This window comes from Vitis riparia, chromosome 19 (assembly GCF_004353265.1).
Source record: "Vitis riparia cultivar Riparia Gloire de Montpellier isolate 1030 chromosome 19, EGFV_Vit.rip_1.0, whole genome shotgun sequence".
NCBI classification, from domain to species: Eukaryota; Viridiplantae; Streptophyta; class Magnoliopsida; order Vitales; family Vitaceae; genus Vitis; species Vitis riparia.
Genome location: NC_048449.1, coordinates 21,073,098 through 21,093,616, shown reverse-complemented (window position 1 = coordinate 21,093,616; position 20,519 = coordinate 21,073,098). Strand labels below are relative to the sequence as shown.

The 20,519-nt window shown below is 39.5% G+C and overlaps 1 protein-coding gene and 2 pseudogenes across 1 annotated transcript; 2 read left to right on the top strand and 1 right to left on the bottom strand.

Moving 5' to 3' along the window:
* The first annotated feature begins 1,214 nt into the window (after window positions 1-1,214).
* Window positions 1,215-1,583, top strand: LOC117908321. Its single transcript, XM_034821922.1, has one exon. It carries the CDS (start codon window positions 1,215-1,217, stop codon window positions 1,581-1,583), a length of 369 nt encoding a protein of 122 aa, XP_034677813.1.
* A 180-nt stretch (window positions 1,584-1,763) lies between these two features.
* Window positions 1,764-4,847, top strand: LOC117908847 (annotated as a pseudogene).
* An 11,582-nt stretch (window positions 4,848-16,429) lies between these two features.
* Window positions 16,430-19,064, bottom strand: LOC117908320 (annotated as a pseudogene).
* Between the last annotated feature and the right edge of the window lie 1,455 nt (window positions 19,065-20,519).

Sequence of the window (20,519 nt, the reverse complement as noted above, 5' to 3'; positions counted from 1 at the left end):
AAATTCTCCACATACGATGGGTCCAGCGACCCCTTCGACCATATCATGCATTATCGACAGCTCATGACTCTCGATATTGGCAACGACCCGCTGCTGTGCAAAGTATTCCCTGCCAGCTTACAAGGGCAGGCTCTCTCATGGTTCCATCGCCTACCTCCCAACTCTGTTGATAATTTCAGAGACTTATCGGAAGCTTTCGTAGGACAATACTTATGCTCCGCTCGACATAAGCAGAATATCAGCACCTTGCAAAACATAAAAATGAAGGATAATGAATCCTTGAGGGAATTCGTGAAGCGATTTGGCCAGGCTGTTCTACAGGTAGAGGCTTGCAGCATGGACGCTGTCCTACAGATCTTCAAACGAAGCATCTGTCCAGGCACTCCATTTTTTGAGTCACTAGCTAAAAAGCCTCCGACGACGATGGACGATTTGTTTCGACGTGCAAACAAATACTCGATGCTTGAAGATGACGTGCGGGCAGCCACCCAACAAGTATTAGTTGCCGGACAGCCGTCCAAGGGTAGTACAGAAAGAAGCGCCAAACTTCCGGACAGGCCGAGGCCATCCGACCGTAGGCAAGAAGGGCCAAGTCGCCCGGAAATGCCACCCCTCACACCTCTTTCCGTAACTTATGAGAAGCTTCTCCCTATGATCCAAAGCATGCCCGATTTCAGGTGGCCTAGACCCCTCGAATCGGATCCATCCAGAAGGGATCATAACAAAAAATGCGCCTACCACAAGGAGCATGGCCACACAACGGAGACATGCAGAAGCCTCTAATATTTGGTGGAAAGGCTTATAAAAGCGGGGCATTTGAGGCAATACCTCCGCTCAGATGCCAGAGATAGAGACGCCTCCCGGAATCACAACTCTGGAGCCCCCGCAGTTCCAGCCGCCCCTAAAGTCGTCATAAACTACATTAATGGAGGCCCATCGGATGAGGAGTTTAACTTCAAACGAAAAAGACAGAAATTGTTGCGGGAAGCAATGGTGCGTGAGCGTGTCAATTCCATCCGGCCTGGGATAACTGGGGGGGGCCTCGCCCCATAGATGGAATAATCACTTTCCCACCAGTAGACCTCACACGGATACTGTGGCCACACCGTGATGCCCTCATCCTATCCTTAGGGATGGACAAGTTCGACGTAAGGCGCATCTTAATTGACCCAGGTAGCTCAGCCGATCTGGTGTAAGCATCGGTCGTAAGCCACATGGGACACAGTTTAGTTGGTCTCGAAAACCCTGGAAGGATTTTGTCCGGATTCAACGGGGCGTCAACTATTTCCTTGGGAGACATTGTGCTGTCAGTCCAAGCTGGCCCAGTCACTCTCAACGTTCAATTTTCGGTGGTACAAGATTTACCGCCCTTCAATGTTATCTTGGGGCGCACGTGGCTACACTGCATGAAAGCCATCTCCTCCACGTATCATCAGATGGTAAGCTTTCTTACCGAGGATGGGCAAATCAACCTATACGGCAGCCAGCTAGCCGCTCGCCAATGTTACCAGATAGCAAGAGAAGCAGGGACCAGTCAGGAGAATGAACCCCTCCCTGAGTCCACTCACGCTCTTAACCAATAGCAATCACTGTGTTCGGCAGACAGAGATCCCCCGGTAGCAGATCCCTTGCAAACAATCCAAATTTCGAAAGAGGATGCTCACCTTACTCATATCAGTTCCCTCTTAACGCCTGAAGAAACCCAGAACATCCAAAGCGCCCTCTGGCAAAACCAAGATGTTTTCACGTGGGCGCATTCTGATATGAAGGGAATTCACCCCTCCATCGTCTCTCATAGACTTAACGTCTTACCTACGGCTAAACCCATCCGGCAGAGGGTTAGGCGTTTCCACCCGGATAGACAAAAAATCATCCGGAATGAGGTTGACAAATTGCTCGAAGCCGGATTCGTCAAAGAGGTGGAATATCTGGACTGGTTGGCAAATGTAGTAGTGGTACCCAAAAAAGAGGGCAAATGGCGGGTGTGCGTCGACTACACCAACCTCAATAAAGCATGTCCAAAAGATAGTTTCCCTTTGCCTCGAATAGATCAAATTGTGGATTCCACTGCTGGGCAAGGGATGCTCTCTTTTCTGGACGCTTTCTCCGGATACCACCAAATCCCCATGGCCCTAGATGATCAAGAGAAAACAGCCTTCATAACGCCACACGGACTTTATTGTTACAAAGTCATGCCATTTGGCCTCAAGAATGCTGGCGCCACTTATCAGCGACTGATGACAAAGATATTCAAACCTCTAATAGGCCGTACAGTAGAGGTATATATTGATGATATCGTGGTTAAGAGCAAAACCCGAGAGGAGCATGTTCTTCACTTGCAAGAAGTTTTTCACCTTTTAAGGAAATATGACATGAAGTTGAATCCTTCTAAATGCGCCTTTGGCGTAAGTGCTGGAAAGTTCCTGGGTTTTATGGTCAGTCAAAGGGGGATAGAGGTTAGCCCAGATCAAGTCAAGGCAGTCATGGAAACATCACCCCTCAGGAATAAGAAGGAATTGCAGCGTCTCACAGGCAAGCTTGTTACCCTGGGGCGTTTTATAGCCCGCTTCACTGATGAACTGTGTCCTTTCTTCCTAGCAATACGAAAGGCCGGAGCAAGCGGATGGACAGACAGTTGTCAAAACGCTTTTGAAAAAATTAAATACTACCTCACGCAACCACCCATCCTGAGCAGCCCCTTCCCTGAAGAAAGATTATACATGTATCTGGCTGTATCGAAGTGGGCAATTAGCGCTGTTCTATTCCGCTGTCCATCACCCAAGGAGCAGAAGCCTGTCTATTACGTCAGCAGAGCGCTAGCGGATGTAGAAACCAGATATTCGAAGATGGAGCTAACAGCCTTAGCTCTTCGAAGTGCCGCCCAGAGACTCCGCCCCTACTTCCAAGCCCACTCGGTGGTCGTACTAACTGACCAACCCCTTCACAACATTCTACACAAGCCAGATTTGACCGGAAGAATGCTTCAATGGGCCATAGAATTGAGCGAATTTGGAATCGAATTCCAACCCAGACTATCCATGAAAGGCCAAGTGATGGCTGACTTCGTGCTGGAATACTCCCGAAGGCCCATCCAACACAAGGAACCAAGTGAAAAACAATGGTGGACTTTACGGGTTGATGGAGCCTCCCGGTCGTCCGGATCCGGGGTTGGGCTCCTGTTGCAATCCCCAATCGGAGAATATCTGGAGCAGGCCATCCGGCTGGGATTCCCCGCCTTTAATAATGAAGCAGAATATGAGGCTATCTTATCCGGATTGGACCTCGCCCTGGCCCTATCCGTCTCCAACCTCCGGATTTGTAGTGATTCCCAACTTGTGGTAAGACACGTCCAAAAGGAATACGAAGCTAAGGATGAGCGCATGGCGTGATATTTGGCCAAAGTAAGAGATACCTTACAACGCTTCACCGAATGGACGATCGAAAAAATTAGGCGAACTGAAAATGGGCGCGCCGACGCCTTGGCCGGCATAGCTGCCTCCTTCCCCATCAAAGAAGCTATATTGTTGCCTATATATCTGCAAACTAACCCGTCCGTCACGGAAGTCCCCACTTGCAACACCATTGAGGCAAATCAAGCAGACAACCAAGAATGGACGAATGACATTGTAGAATATCTCCGAACAGGCAACCTACCCGAAGAACCCAAGCAGGCACACAAAATCCAGGTGCAAGCCGCTCGCTTCACCTTGATTGAGGGGCACCTATATAAGCGATCCTTTACAGGTCCCTACCTCAGATGCCTAAACAACTCAGAGGTACTATATGTATTAACGGAGCTACATGAAGGAATATGTGGGAATCACTCTGGCGGCCGATCCCTGGCGCATAGAGCCCATTCACAAGGGTATTATTGGCCCACAATGAAGAAGGACGCGGCAGCCTATGTCAAAAAATGTGACAAATGTCAAAAACATGCCCCCATTCCGCATATGCCATCGGGGGAGTTGAAACCAATTTCAGGACCCTGGTCTTTCGCGCAATGGGGCATGGACATAGTGGGACCTCTCCCAGCCGCACCCGCTCAGAAAAAATTCCTGCTCGTCGCCACGGATTACTTCAGTAAATGGGTAGAAGCCGAAGCGTACACTAGCATCAAAGATAAAGATGTCACCAGATTCATATGGAAAAACATCATCTGTCGCTTCGGAATCCCCCAAACCATCATAGCCGACAACGGTCCACAGTTTGATAGCATCGCATTCCGGAACTTCTGTTCGGAGCTGAACATCCGGAATTCATGCTCCACACCGCGTTATCCTCAAAGTAATGGGCAAGCAGAGGCCACAAACAAGACTCTAGTCACTACCTTGAAGAAAAGGCTCGAGCAAGCTAAAAGAAAATAGGTGGAGGAGCTACCTGGCGTCCTTTGGGCTTATCGAACCACACCCGAACGCCCAACAGGAAACACTCCCTTCGCCCTCGCATATGGGATGGACGCAGTCATTCCTACTGAAATCGGTTTACCCACTATCCGGACCGAGGCAGGAAGGCAGGATGATGCAAATGAAGAGTTAGGAAGAAACTTGGACTGGGCAGATGAAATCAGAGAAGCTGCATCCATCCGGATGGCAGACTATCAACAAAGGGCATCAGCTCATTACAATCGCAAAGTAAGGCCCAGAAGCTTCAAAAACGGTACGCTGGTTCTTAGGAAAATTTTCGAAAATACTGTTGAAGTAGGAGCTGGAAAATTTCAAGCCAACTGGAAAGACCCCTATATAGTGTCTAAGGCAAGTGAAAGTGGAGCATATCACCTGCAAACACTAGACGGAACTCCATTGCTTAAACCATGGAATGTGTCCAATTTAAAGCAATACTATCAATGAAAGAAAGGGACAAGTATAAAGTGGGCAAATATGTTTTATTGATACTTGTGAAAGTTTTATACAAAGAGGCCTCTGGACTACAAAAATACAGAGAGATAGCAGCAGTAAGAAATAATTATCACAAAAAGAAAAGTCGTCATTGAGCAGACTTGCCACGTAGCTTCTCTTCTTCACCCGGGGGAATTGAAGGGACGTCTCGCTTGATTCCATGTTTCTTCATACAGCAGCGATAGCCGAAGAAGTACATTTCATCTACTTGCTTTTGGTAGTCCGCTTCAAGTTCCCCCCTTTTTGCAGCAAACTCAGCCTCCAGCTCTTCTTTTTGCGCTGACAAGTGCAATTGCAAAGCTTCTCTCTGTTTCTTCTCAATGGATACCTCCGTCCGAAGGTGCCTCACTTCCCCCCTCAGATGAGTCATCTCATCCTCCGCCTCAAGCAGCCGGGCATCCATAGAATCCTCCTGGCTCTTTGCCTCAGCAAGCTCTTCCCGGAGAGCCTCATTGTCCTCTCGAGCGGCGGATAAACTGGCTTCGGCCTGCTCCAGCCTCAAGCGCAACTTTTCTTCATCATTTTTGCGCTGAGAGACGAAGGCCTTTGTGTAGTCAGCAGTTCGCAGCAAGTCAGAAAAAAGATCACGCTGTCGAGCCATGCCGCGAATGCCACTCACCAGCTGCAGAAAAAAACACACAACCAAGAAAATCAAAAGTTACAAACTGTGTAGACAAACACATTAGTATGATGGGAAAAATCCAAACAGGTAGCCCATACCATTTCCACCGCTTCGAACAATTGAGCTGAGGGCGTATCAACATCTGAGCCGGATGGAATCCGTCTCAGCTTCTCTTCCATCTCCGCATAGCTGAAAGGGCTAGCAGAGACGCAAGCTGCGTCATCAACAGGAATTCCCCCTAATGAAGCGTCAGAGAGTGACTCCTCCTCCGCCGGTTCCACGGCCCCATCTTTCTCGGTCGGCTGGGTCTCTCTGGATGCACCCCCATGCGGGACCAACGCTGGGGTGGCTGGGTTCTCTTCTGCCATCTCCGTCTCACAGCCCTCCGGGTGACCCTCCTGGACGGACGAGCAGCTAACTTCGATGGTTTCCAAGAACCGATCCTGAAGTCGCCCAATGAGGCCGGACTTCAAGTCTCGCGCCGGACGCGACCTCTTTGTGGCTGGTCCCTCCACCGGCATAAGGGCACGAGGGCTTGGCTCGCAAGGAGGTGAAGCCTGATTTTCTGCCCCCGCTTCTTCCGTTGGGAGTGCCGAGGGGGGCAAAATTGCAGCCACATCCGGATGGGGAGAGCCAGGCTGATTTATTCAAATCGCTTCCTCAGCCACAAGGGCCAAACGAGCAGCCACTGTCATTGAAGGGCCCGAGAGGTTTAGACCCGCAAGATAACCATAGCCGCTTGAAATAGAAGGCAGGAGGGGGTTCTCTGGTTCTTGTATTGTTACTTCCTTCTCATAACCTACAGGGGGTGGTACAAATTCCTTCGAAGGAGTTGGGATTTTTACTGTTTTCCCCTTATTCAAGACCAACTTCCTCTTCCTTTTCGCTGAAGCGTCAGCAGGTGCAGAGGACGCAGACCGTTTGCCACCCGGAGCCTTCCACAAGAGCCCTTTCTGTCTTTTCTTCTCCCGCTTATTGAGCCGGGCTTTGCGTTTTCGGGCGTCTGCCTTCCGCACCTCCGCATAGAAAGGAAGGTCTTTTAAAACATAATGCTCCCCAGGCACTGCCTTCTTTGGCAGCTTCCTGGGGAGAATATTGATAATATATTCTTGGGGCTCCCGGACAACGGCCAGCAGGTTTCGCGCAGTCAACAGCGTCTCATGATGCCTCTCAGTGGCAGCAATCTCAAATAACTTATTCAGTCGATCGAATGACGCTTTTTCTACCCACTCGACTACACGACCCCTCCTGTCCGGACCTACATTACCAGCAACCACAAACATTAAGCCATCTGATAATCCCAGCAAGAAAAACAAACAAGACGAATGCAAGATAACCCCGCAAGCTGCCTTACCCGGAAGCTCCAACGAATGGTTGGGGGAAAATGGTCTTTCCGGATGCTCCAATAGCCCCGCCCAGGCACCCCGGACCAGCACATGTCCCTTCGCTCCTCCCTTCGTCGAATCCGGCAGCTCAGTCACCAGTTGAAAGGAAGACAGATGAGCAACCATGCTAAAAATGTCATTTTTACCCTTCTTAAGGGAATAGACAAAAAGAACCTCCAGCAGCGAAAGCTCTAAGTTGAAAAGCATGCGCAGGATGCTGCATCCCATTAGCACCTGAACCATGTTGGGGTGAATGTAGGCTGGTGGAATCTGAGTAAAGTGAAGGAATTCCTTAACCAGAGACGGCAGGGGGAACCGGAGCCCAGCATTAAACTGCTCCTTGGTAAACACGATAGCATGGTCCTCCGCTTTATCAGTCGATATGGCTTCTCCATCCAAAAACTCCACGAGCACGCTATTTGGGATGAAGAACCTTTCGCGAAATTCCTGAACACTCAGCTTATCCACGGATTTCTCGGCATGAGCATCACCGGGCGAACGAGGTGAAGTAACTTCCTTAGTTGTAGACATTTTTTAGCCTAGGGCTTAAAAACAAAATCTGCATGAACGAAGTGCCAACAGTCAAAACACAACAGACCGACCCCACAAGCTTAACTCCACCACACAGAAAGATCGACAAACCACAAAACATACAGGGGGGCAACAGAAATCCTCAGACGCACCCAACGTACAGACAAACCCCCCCCCCCCCCCCCCCCCCCCCGGAAAAAGACGAAGAAACCAACATCAACACTCAGTCGCAAGCAACTTGCCCAAAGCAAACACAAACAAAGCAACAGCAAAAATAGCGCACGTACCAAGTGTAAAACAGAGAAAAGGCTTGCCAACCGCAAAAGTAGTCACCGTCGTAAACACAAATATCGCCGGCAGAACAACCCTAGAGCTTCACTCGAAAAGACAAAACGAAGATACGCAGAGGATAGAAAAAGCAATAACACAAGAAACGCAGTAGGAAAAATGCAAAAGGAAGGAACAGTCTGCTATTTAAAGGGAGACAGTCCCTCGATATCCCAAACGAACAGCTACGCTATCATTGAAACGACATGCTGCCTAGAAATACCCAGAAACGACGGCTCATCATAAATGCTCTTCTGAATCTTCGCCCCCGCTCGCCACGTGGCCCAATAAGCGCAAGCAGTCACATCAGTTGTCAAAAAGCAATCATTTTTTAACCCGCCTATTCTGCCCGGGCAAAATAGGCAAGTTAAAAGGGGGGCATTGTAGGGACCCCTCCCCCTGACGACACGTGGCACGAAGTTTTATCCGGATCAGTTCCATCCGGATTACCCCAAGGGGACACGTGGCGCGCTTCTCCTATCCGGACTCCCTGGGATAGAAGCACACGACACTCACAAAGCATTACATCCGGACTGCCGCCATTTCTCATCCGGCGACTTTTCATATCCTATCCGGATATGTTTGTCCGGATCATCGACCAAAGTAAGCATGCCTTACTACGTCATTCTGACATCCTGTTACAATTCACATTTCGACGTCTGCAAAGTGAAAAGACAGAAGTGACGCCAAGTCACTTCCCACGATCTCTGACAGTCACGGCGCCTCCCACGATCTCTGACAGCCGCCCGTAGGGTGAGGATGTCCCTGCCACCACCTAGTGGCATCATGGTAAACCAAAAAGCCTTCCATCATTTATGGAGGAGAGAGAGAACTTCTGATACTATATATATGAACCTTCGCACAAAGAGGAAGGTAAGCTCGCAATACCTAGTAAAAAGACAACTGATTTATCTCTCTTTCCATGGCTAACAAAACCATCGGAGGGTGTGTCCGGACACCCTGTCCGGACGCCTTTTGCAGGAGCAATTGAGTTAAGAACCTGTATTGGTTGGGATCGTGCGTTGATCCATTTGGCAACTACGTGGATCACCAAGGGCGCGAGGCCTCAACAGTTGGGTTGAAGAGTCGCCATAGTATGAAGAATGTGTCGGATAAGATCCTGCAGCCTGAGATGTTGGACGCAAGCCTGGATGGTTTATGTAACCATAAGATGAAGGCTCTAGAAGATGATGATGTGGTATTGGGTTGACCCGTCTATCGGGGAACTGTAGTAAATTAACAAACTGATAAGATGCAATGAGCATTAAAAAAAGGGCACTTAAACAGAAACGAGAACTTCCAGATGACAAAGGGCATTGCCTATATGGTTTAATGACATTGAAAGAAACTTCCAATAAATTAAGAGCACCAGTTCTGCCTCTTGCCAAAAACCTTCCCATAAATTATAGGCTTCATAAAAATGTGTCTGTTTTATGTTATACACCTCTTATTCACCCACACATGACTCACCTGACGAAGCACGTCATAAATCTCTTTTACTGCTGACTGAATCTGCTCTCTTGTTCTGCCTAAATGCACTCTTCTATACGTACCGGGAGCGCATTCCCCAGATTCAATCTAAAAAAAGTAAGAGAATTATTATCTATAATATGGCTAGCCACAGAAATCATAAATCTGTAGGCAAATTATCAATTTAATATTTTGTGGTTAAATCACAAACCCTAATCCAAGCTCCAGAAGATTGATGTATTCTACCAATAGTTGCACGATTCCTTCCAACGACATAACCAACCTAGAAGCATTGGCAGTGCAATAATTAATTCACCTTGTCTGCAGGAATCTCAATTCTACGAAAATAAAATTGACTGCGCCCGATATTTGGAGATTGGCTCGCCATCGGTTGATTCTGTTCTACCAATGCACAACAAAGACTATTGAGAAAATGAAGCCTTGAGAGTAAAAATAAATACATAAATTAAATTAACATGTACTTAGAGCTAGCCACTACGCCTTGACAATTACGTAACTAAGCAGTAGCTTGCTAAGATAAGAATCTTAAACACCCATTTGCGCTTCAAAGCATAAGCCTTTGTCATATCAGCAGATTTTAGAATCCCCATGAATTAAATCTCTGATATATTTCTTGCTAAAATGTCACTAATTTTGACGACTTGAATATAGATATTACTTGACAGAAACTTGAAATAACCAAAAGAAATAAATAAATCCTGATGAAAATGAAGGAAACACTACATAGAAGAATTCTAAAATCACTCCTGCCCAATAAAACGATGAGATTAAAAGCTCAACAAAAGTTAATTTCCAACATAAATAAACAATATAGTTTTATAAGAAGAAATCAGTTAAGACAAAAACCACATGCAAGTACACGTAATCTCTTAATTGGGAAATCTGGGGAGTGGGGTTGCCAATGGATACTCAGAAACTTTAAAAGGAAAGAAAGAAAGAAAGAAAGAAAGAAAAAGATTGTTCAAATTAAAATTGTCATCAATTGATGCACACAACTTCAAAAGAATCATCACAACTCAACAATGGCTTCTCGTTTATCATAAACTAGTCTAATTTTACTTTACTAGAACTAAACTATCTCCAAGAGTGATGGTATCTATACGGCAACACCACCTCATTTCTTTCTTCCCCGATTCCATTCTCCATCAAATCAACACACCTTTCAGTGAAGAAGTCAAAAGCTAGTCAATAAATCATTTAAATTGAAGAATGTAGGGAATTGAGGATAACCGTAGAAGGACAAGGGTGCTGGGAAGGGTTCTCTTGAGATTTTTGCACGTCTTCTCCATCCATTTTTCTCTTTCCACGATCACTGGTTTTTGAATCTTCTTCTCCATCCATCTTTCTCTTTCCACGATAAGTGGATTTTGAATCTTCTCCTTGTTGATCTCTTGCATCCATCTTATGTGAGGCTTTCACAGTATGAAAGGAAATTCAGAGAATTTCTTGCAGGAGAAGGGACGTTCTTGGGAGGTATAGAGTGGAACGTTAGAAACTTTTAAAGGGAGCAATGGTGGGAAATGTGAACCTTGCTGATGAAATGGAAGTTATGAAACCCCCTCTAAACGGTGTTGTTTGGAATCTCACTTAATCGCATTCCAAAAATTTTGTTCACGTCACTAACATTTCTGCAGATTTAGAACTCAATTTTTGCACTTATAATGTCCTTCTAAGGAAAAGAAAAAGAAATATGCAAAAGTTTCAGAGCAAAAAGTATTTAGCAAATCTGTTGGCTAATTTTCCTTCCAAATTAAATAGTATGAATATAATCATTAATGAGAATAATTTAAACATTTCATTATTACCTCATTCTTCATTAATATTTCATTAATTTCAAATATGTATATATCAAAATCATATATTTTTATATTATATTCAATAGAAAAAAAATTCTATGATATATGATAATTATTGATGTATTGACAATTTTTTTAATTTTTACATTGTCTTGTTGATTTCAGTCAAATTTGAACTGATTTAGAATTGGTTGATCTTTTAGGTAGATGATGATAGAGAAGCTATTAATCAAATTGGAAAAAGACATTCAAATGTCTCAAAGAGCATTCAAACATCCTAAGGGCATCCAAATGCCACTTCCCCAAGTGCTCCATTGTCCCCCATGGACATTCAAACATTGGTTTTTGTTTTAAGTTCTTTCACCTATTCTTTGTGTTTTTAAGGGCATTAAGTTTAAATTTACGACTGCTTTCCAAAAATATTTCCTACATTTTTTATATAAATAGGTGATGTTATTGAATTGTATTGTACATACAAACATGGAAACATCCTCATAACCTTAATATCTGTTTCTCAATCTTTCAATAGCGATCTCAACATAAATCTTTTAGTGACAAATAGAATATTCAATCAACTAACGTCAACATAATGTTGAAGTATTCATTAGAGAGTATGAGGGTGTTGCATTGAGGCCGTGTGGGATTATGTGGGTTTTGATCAATATAAAACGGAGTAAGAGCACCGCACAATTCCTTTTTAATTTAATGAATTTATTTACTATCATTCAACCTGTTATTTTTTAGATTTATGGAGTTTTTGGGAAACTCTTAGGTGACTTTTCTATATTATATTTGGTCTTCTCATGTGAGGTTAGTTATCTTTTACTCATTGTTAAAAGTGTTGAGATTAATTAATGTTATTAAAATCCGGATAAAATTAAAGAATTGGGATATCTATAAATTTTTATTCATATATCCACTTTAAAAAATAATTCAAATGCATTAATAATATATATTAAATTAAATTTTCATTTGTATTTTCTATTCTAGTGCTCCTAACATCAATTTATTTGAGCTTTAATAATTACTTAATTGTACATTTGTACCTTTGTTCTAAGACAATTCTATTAAAATAAAAACGAAAAAGAAAAAAAAGAAAAAAAAATTCTTTTTACTTATTTTTATATTAATATTTTTTTTATTTGCTTTAATGTACCCCAAACATATATGCACAAAAAAAAAATGTTTTTTAATATAAAATATGAAATCCTAATGTTTTTTTTTAAATAGTAAAATAATTAATAAATAAAACTACAATCTTCAAACAAGTAATTTATATATATATATTTTAAGATTATCTAAATTTCTTTTTTTCTTTTTTTTTTTTGTATTTGCTAATTGTTCGTATGCCTTAAAACTCAAGTTATAGCTAGGCTTTTCCCAACTTGTCCGCTAAATGTACTGTTTTCAGTCACTTCAATATTATACCAAAGGCTTCAATATATACCAAAGACCAGTATAGTGTAGGTATCTGACTGAAATTTTTTGTTTTTTATTTTTAGGATAGTCAATATTTATAAAATTTGTGTTTTAATAAAATCTCTTTTTAAAATTTGATTAGGATTAAGAAATTATTCATTTAGTATTAATTCATAAGATTATGATGGTATATGGTTTTGTATTGGATGTTGAGATAAAAGGAAAAAGTGAGTAAAGTGAGAATAGAGTTCAATGTATAAAAGGAAAAAGAGAGTAAAGATTGGATAGAGTTCGGAACGATGTATTAGGCTTTAAGGAAAAAAAGATTGAAAAAAATTAAGAAAAAGTTTGAAGGGTGTATATTTGAAGTTTAATAATAAATTTGATTTGCTCATCGCATGAATGTCGAAAATGATATCAAAGCACATAAATATTTTATTTTCTTTGTTTCATTTATTTTTTCTATTCTGTCTCGGCGTCGTGATTTTCCCAACCATCACTCCTGCATGTGAAAAATTCACTTGCTTCAAAATAAGTTGGCATTATTAACGTGACATTTTTCACATTCTTTATTGTATTTTCCTACACACTTTACAATATATATAAAAAAAATTTAGTGATTGGCTCGCATTCCTTCAAATTCTTTATTATAATTTGTCTACTATTTGTGACACTTTCAAAGCATTAAAAATTAACGTTATGGAAGCTCGGTTTTGCATGTGAATGCTGACATGCACGCCTTCCCCGAGTTCCCAACACCACAGTCAGCAAATTATTATAATGATTGCATCCACACACTAATCCACATTAACCAAAGGAAACAAATGCGTTTTGCCACTCCAAGGAGACGATGGCCCCCTCCTCCCAACGTCTCTCCCATCCAACGGTTGGAAATGATCCCTGATATCATCCTATGGTCAGAAACGTTTCTTAATTGCTATTTCATGATCCAACAGTTAGATTTGGATCTGCATGTGAACCAACAGTCAAAATCATTTCCCAACGGTTATTTTTTTGTCCATGTTTTGCCTATAAATACTCCATACCTATTCCATTTCCTCTACACAATCCACTTGAAAGCTTTCTTTTAAAATTTTATAATTTTGAGGCTTGTGCCGAAGCTGTAGATCTATTCCAAATCAAACATTAGCAACAATTCCAGGTATGTTAGTGAATTAGTACTATTACAAATTATGATTATGGTTCAATTTAAGTATTAATTCTAATTGTTCAAGTACTTCAATTTTAAAATTAGATTTATTTCATATTGAAATTCATTGTTTGTGTTTTATTATTATTATAATTTTAATTATAATAATTAATAATATTTTGTTTAAAATTAATTATGACAAAATTAATTTAATTTATAAATATATAAATAAATTTAAATTTTTCTTAATTATTGATATGATACCATGGACCAATCCATTAAAGTTTTCTGACAATTATTTCTAAAATTACTAAGCTCTTTCAAGAATTCAAACATAAATCTCACTTGATTTAAAAATCATTTGCTTATTCAAAAATTTGAAAAATTATGCTTTTTGAAAATTTATGCTTATATAGAGAAAAATTAAAAATGATAGTTATATAGAGAGAAACAACTAGCATAATAATCTTGATTAGTTTTATTATAAGAAATTAGATATTATTTGGTTTAATATTTTAATTTCAAATTATTTTTAAAAATTGTTAGACTCGTTAAAAAATCCAATATATCAACTCACACTTGATTTGGAGTCATTTGTCTAGTGAATTTTTTTAAAAATATAATTATATGGAGAAGAGAATTTGACAGTCATTCTAGCCCAATTTGGGGATTATGATATTAATTCCCTTAATTTTTTAGTTTCAAACTATTTTTAAAAATTATTAAACATGTTAATAAATCCAAAGCATTAAGGTTGCTCAATCCCAAATTTGTATGCCTAGTGAGAAAATTCCAAGAAACTTTAGTTAGAACTAATAATCATATGACTCTGTTATTATTTGTTTATGCATGTACTAACCCTTATCAAAATATGCATTATCCCATGTTTGGAACTACTATAACCATTGAATGACTTATAGTTCCCTTAATAAGTTCACCAACTTTCTTGAGTTCTGTCAATAGGTTAAAAAGCTTAAAAATCAAATGAAAGTTAATGCATTAGATTTAATAACTTTTAAAAATAATTTAAAACTCAAAAAACTTGAATTAATTAATATTTAAATTTCTTAAATTGAAACTAGTCTAAAATAATTATGTCTAAAATTTCCAACACAACAAATATATTGGTTTAATAGTTAGATATAGTGTATCATTTATACTTCAATATATGTATTATTACCTATTTTTATAGTTTTTTTTAATATGTTTATGAGTTTTGATGAATTTTCATTTTATTGATGTTTTTTTGAAATATGATATGATATTTTTATTTCTAATATTTTAGTATATTTTTAATATTTGAATAAAGCAAATGGCACGCACTTGGTGCTCTTAAAATATTAATTCCCCTTAACGGGAAAAAAGTTGGTCACAGGCTCTTTATAATTTCCACTTGCATGCATGGGAGTTCGCCCCTTGTCCACCTAATCCACAACCCCCTATATGACTACCTTGCCTCCTATCCTCGTTCTCCTCAAATTTTCTATCTTTTATCATCATTAAAAGTTGATTTAGGTGTGTTTGACTCATCGAAATAAGAATGAAATTAAAGTCCTAATGATTTCATAACAATAATTTGTTCATTTAAAACACATTATTTTAATTGATTCCATGTGAATTCCAGTTGTTTTTCACTTGTTTATTCTCTCCCTTATATTGCTCTCATTTCACATTTTCATTTTTTTACTTTCTTGGCCATCTACATTTTGGTTTCTTTTTAATATGTAACACCATTGATCTTATGTTATGCATATTATAGTATAACATATTGGGTCCACGGCATGGGACTTCTATTGTCCTCTCACTAGCTATGTATCACTTGTCAAGTATTCTCTCTTACAATCCTCTCCACTTCTCATTTTCTAAACCATTAATTTCTTGGTCTTCTGCAGTTTCATCTCTTCAAAAAAATGGCTGAACAAATCCCGTTCAATATTATAGCTAACATCTTAGCCAAGTTAGGTTCCTCGGCCATTCAAGAAATTAGATCCATTTATGGTGTTCCAAAGGAGCTCAGAAAGCTGGAGGAGAAACTGGACACCATCAAAGCTGTACTTCTTGATGCTGAGGAGAAGCAGGAGGAAAGCCATGCGGTAAAAGCTTGGGTGAGGAGGCTCAAAGACTTTGTGTATGATGCTGATGACATGTTGGATGACTTTGCAACCCATCAGCTGCAACGAGGAGGAGTAGCAAGGAAGGTCAGTGACTTCTTCTCATCTTCAAATCAAGTTGTATTTCGTTCTAAGATGAGCAATAAAGTCAAGGATATCACAGAACGGGTAGATGATATTGCAAAAGAAATCCCTCTGCTGAATCTTATTCAACGGGACATAACTCAGAGGGGAATGGAGAGTAGTAGGAGAGACACTCACTCACATGTATTAACATTTGAAATAGTAGGAAGAGATGAAGACAAAGAGGAGATTGTAAAGTTGTTGTTGTCGTCTGATAATCAAGAAAATTTTTCCATGGTTGCCATTGTTGGCATTGGAGGGTTGGGTAAGACCACCCTTGCTCAGTTGGTTTATAACAATGAGAGAGTAGTACAATATTTTGAACCTAGAATATGGGTTTGTGTTTCTAATAATTTGGATGTAAAGCCATTGGTTAAGAAATCTTAAAAGAAGTATGCAAGGAAGATGTAGATTGGAGTTGAATGGTCTAAAAAATCTCCTCCATGAAAAATCAAGTCAAAAGAGATGCTTGCTAGTACTAGACGATGTTTGGAATGAAAGCTTTGACAAATGGGATCAATTGAGAATTTTGTTGATGGTTGTTGGAAAGGAGAGTAAAATTGAAGTGACAACTCGAAATTATAAGGTTGCGTCAATCATGGGAATTGATTCTCCATTTGTTTTGAGAAGAGGAAATGAAGGATCTTGCTCTGATGATGAGCCTTTCTTCCGCAACCCCTTCAATTTAGGCAAATTATTGAGTTGGAGCATTTGAAGAGACGGGAAGAATGGTGTTGCCGATGAACAGTCTGTCACGTATTCCACCTCTTCTAGACCACTAAGCCACATAAACTTGAGAGCAGGGAGTTGAGCAAAGGGTGGCAGAATTTGGCATCGTTCACAACTAAATAAAACAATGTGAACGAGGTTTGAAAGCAACCCATCATTCAGCATCCAAATGGGAAACTTCTCACCTTTATAGCCATCTATCCAAAGCTTCTCTAGATGATCGTGTGGCCGGAGCTCTTCCATTACCGATTCAGCAGCCCTACACCTCTCATCGTTAGCTTCAGGGTCCCTCCATTCTAATCTCAAGGAACTAATGTATTTCTTTTCCGCCAAATTTGCGTCCGTGGATTCCTTAGCATTCCACACATTTTCAAGGTTTTTAATTCGTAGCTCTCCTCTGAGGTAGTCAAGCTTTTCCAGTTCATTCAACCCGCCGATTTTACGATCCCATGAGTACCCTCTCCTATTCCCAACGACAAATATTGGTAGGCTTTGATGAAGTCAGCCCTCCTATTCCACATGGCATATGAGTCAACTTTGCACACCCATCATTCTCCAAGTGTCTGAGATGAACCAACTCTCTTGTATCTTTTGGAAGTTCTTTTAGATTCACGCAATCAATGACTTTCAGGGTTTGCAAATGCTTTAACCTTGCAATAGAACTCGGAAGTACCTTAAAATCATTGTTGGAAAGATCAAGATATCTTAAATGACTCAATTTGCCTACAAACTTTGGCACCTTCTTTATATTAAACTTATTTAGACTCAACACACGTAAACACTTAGAGCTCGAAATAACTGTGTTTATAATTGAGTCATCTTTTGAATCATCTTCAAAACCATCCTCATTAACCATGAAAAAAGTCCTCAAGGAAATTTTCTGTGAAGCATTTATCAAAGGATTTACCCGTGGAAACAAGGAGACATGAAGTGCTTTTTGAATTTCAAACCTGTCATCTGTTAACGTAAGCACATTAGATGCTATTGATTGTGCAAGATCATGTATAAGTTTATGCATTCTATAATATATTTTATTATTATATGCATGTCTCTCAACCTCAAAAAATGACCTTGAAAATAATTCATCAAAATATTGACCTCCAACATCTTCTAATTGCTCATTATTATCATTTGAAGATTGAATATAACCTTGTGCTATCCATAGTTGTACCACCAACTTTTTCTCAATCTCATAGTCTTTTGGAAATAAACCACAATATGTAAAACATTGTCTAAAATGAATTGGCAAATCATCATAACTTAATTTCAGCACCCCTAGAACATTCTCATTTTCATCTCCAAGTGACAGCAAGTTTTTATTGTTTCTAATAGACAACCACTGCCCCGGTTCTCTTTTAGACTGCAATATCATTGCTAAAGACTTAATAACGAGAGGAACTCCCTTGCACATTTTTGCAATTTCTTCTCCAATCCCTACAATTTCTGGCTCCAAAATCTCCTGTTCTCTAAATGCAAATTTTGAAAATAAAGCCCAAGACTCCTTTTCTCCTAGACCTTTCAAACTAACGGGAGACTTATCTTCCATAATGGATGCAACATTAAGTTTTCGGGTGGTTACTATAATTTTACTACCTCTAGCACCAACCATCAACAATTTTTTCACTCATACCATTTTCTACGATTTTCATTCCAAACATCATCAAGTACTAACAAGTACTTCTTTTGACTTATTTTTTCGTAAAGCTCGTCTTTCAAACCATCCAAGGTCAGACTCTCCACATCCTGAACTCCCATAGATTTTAAAATCTTTTTGACCCACAGTTTGACGTCAAGACCATCACCAGAATCATCAGAAATGCAAACCCATGTCTTATGCTCAAAATGTTTTACTCTTTCGTCATTGTATACCAATTGAGTGAGGGTGGTCTTACCCAATCCCCCAAAGCCAACAATGGCAACAACGGAAAGAATTTCTTCATTGTTAGATGACAGCTTCCTTATTATCTCCTCTTTGTTTTCTTCTCTTCCTACAATTTCAGACGGCAACAAGAATGAGTGGGTTTCTCTCCCACTCCTCTCTTCCCGTGTGTGTAGTACTATGTCCCGTGGAATGAGATTTAACATGAGGATGTCGTTTGCAACATCATCTAGCCTTTCTTTGATATCCTCGAGTCTATGACTCATCTTAAAACGAAAAGCAACTTGATTTTCAGATGAAAAGAAGTCACTGACCTGCCTTGCGAATCCTCCGCGCTGTAGATAATGAGTTGCATAGTCATCCAGCAAGTCATCTGCGTCATACACGGCGCCTTTGAGCCTCTGGACCCAAGCTTCTATTCCACGAGTTTTCTGCTGCTGCTGTTCCTCAGCATCCAGAAGTACATATTTGATGACGTCCAGGTTGTCCTTGAGCTTGGTTAGCTCCTTTGGAACACCATACATGGATTCAATTTCTTGAAACGTCGAGGACCCCAAGTTGGTCAAAATGTGCTCCACAACACCGAATGGAATTTGGTCAGCCATTTCGGAACAACTCAAAGTTGCAGAAAGCCAAGAAAATACAGCACGTACAAGATGAGAAGCTGAGGGAATTGTGAGAGAATAGAGAACAAAGTAAGAGATATCTCAATAGGTGTGGATGGGATGGGCCAAGTCACATGGGTGCTGGCTGATATCATGGATTCGGTGGACAAGTCAACAAGCTGCAATTGAAGGTGCAGAAGGTAGTCAATATAAAATTAATGTAACATTTATGCTCCTGTACTTCATTCATTTTTTTTTTTTTTTGTAACATTCAGTTTCTTTTGGATGGACATTAGGCTGATTATTCAAACGTACGAATCCGAAATATGGAAAAATACCAAGGAAAGGGAACAAATTTATTATTTTTAAATACCATGAAGAAAGACGAAGGAAAACAACATTAAAAAAAAAAAAAAAGGACAATACTAAGATTGTGTTTCAAAAAAGTGAATAAAAATTAAAAATAATTTTAAATTCAAATAATTATTTAATATGCTCTTTAAATTTATTTCATTTATTTTAATTTTTCTACATAAAAAATAAATAATTAAAAATACAAAAATTTTAAATTAATTTTAATTATATTCGATCTCTTCGATGTGAAAACTAAACATTAGAAAATCATTTTCTTTTCTTTTAGAAAATGATGAGAAAAGCTTGGGATAACTCATGGATTTGAAAATATTTTTTAAACTATTTTAAAATGATTGTAATTTTGTCGAATCCTCATAATACCACGTGCTACCTGCACCTTTTTTTTATTAAGGATTTATTAAGATAAGGTTACTTTATTAACTTTTATGAGAAGTCACTTGATTTATACGAGAGAATATTAGAAGTGAAATCAAGCAATGAGGTTAACAATGGATTGATATAAAAGTATAAAAAGTGCTTTGGTCCAAAAATGAAAAGACACTAAAGCAATATGGAAGAAACAATCAAGGAAAACAAGAATATGATGCCTAGTGTCACTTAGCTAGAAAAGTTTTGCAGAGAAAATTACATCCTTCATGTAAAATGCATCATATTTTTGTATTTATTTGTGTTTTTCACTACATTTCAACTTTTTTATTTTTTGGTTTCTCTTACACTATGTTTGGTTCTCGAAAAATTTGAGGGAAAATGCAAAGGAAATAAAATAAAGAGGAAAAATAAAATGAAAGAAAAAGTGAAAGAAAGTAAAAAAATAGAGTTAAAGATGATAAATTAATTATTTTTATTTACTACTTCAAACCCATTTTATTTATTTTAACTCATCAATATAAAGATTAAATAATTTTAAAATGCATAAGTTTCTAATTAACTTTAATTATATTTAAATTTATTTGAAATATTTTATAGGACAACCAAACATGAGAAAATAATTTGCCTTATCAATTAATTAAAGTAACCTTATCTTAATAAATCCTTAATGAAACCTATGGAAGGTCCAATCCATATATTGTGAAGTTTTGTA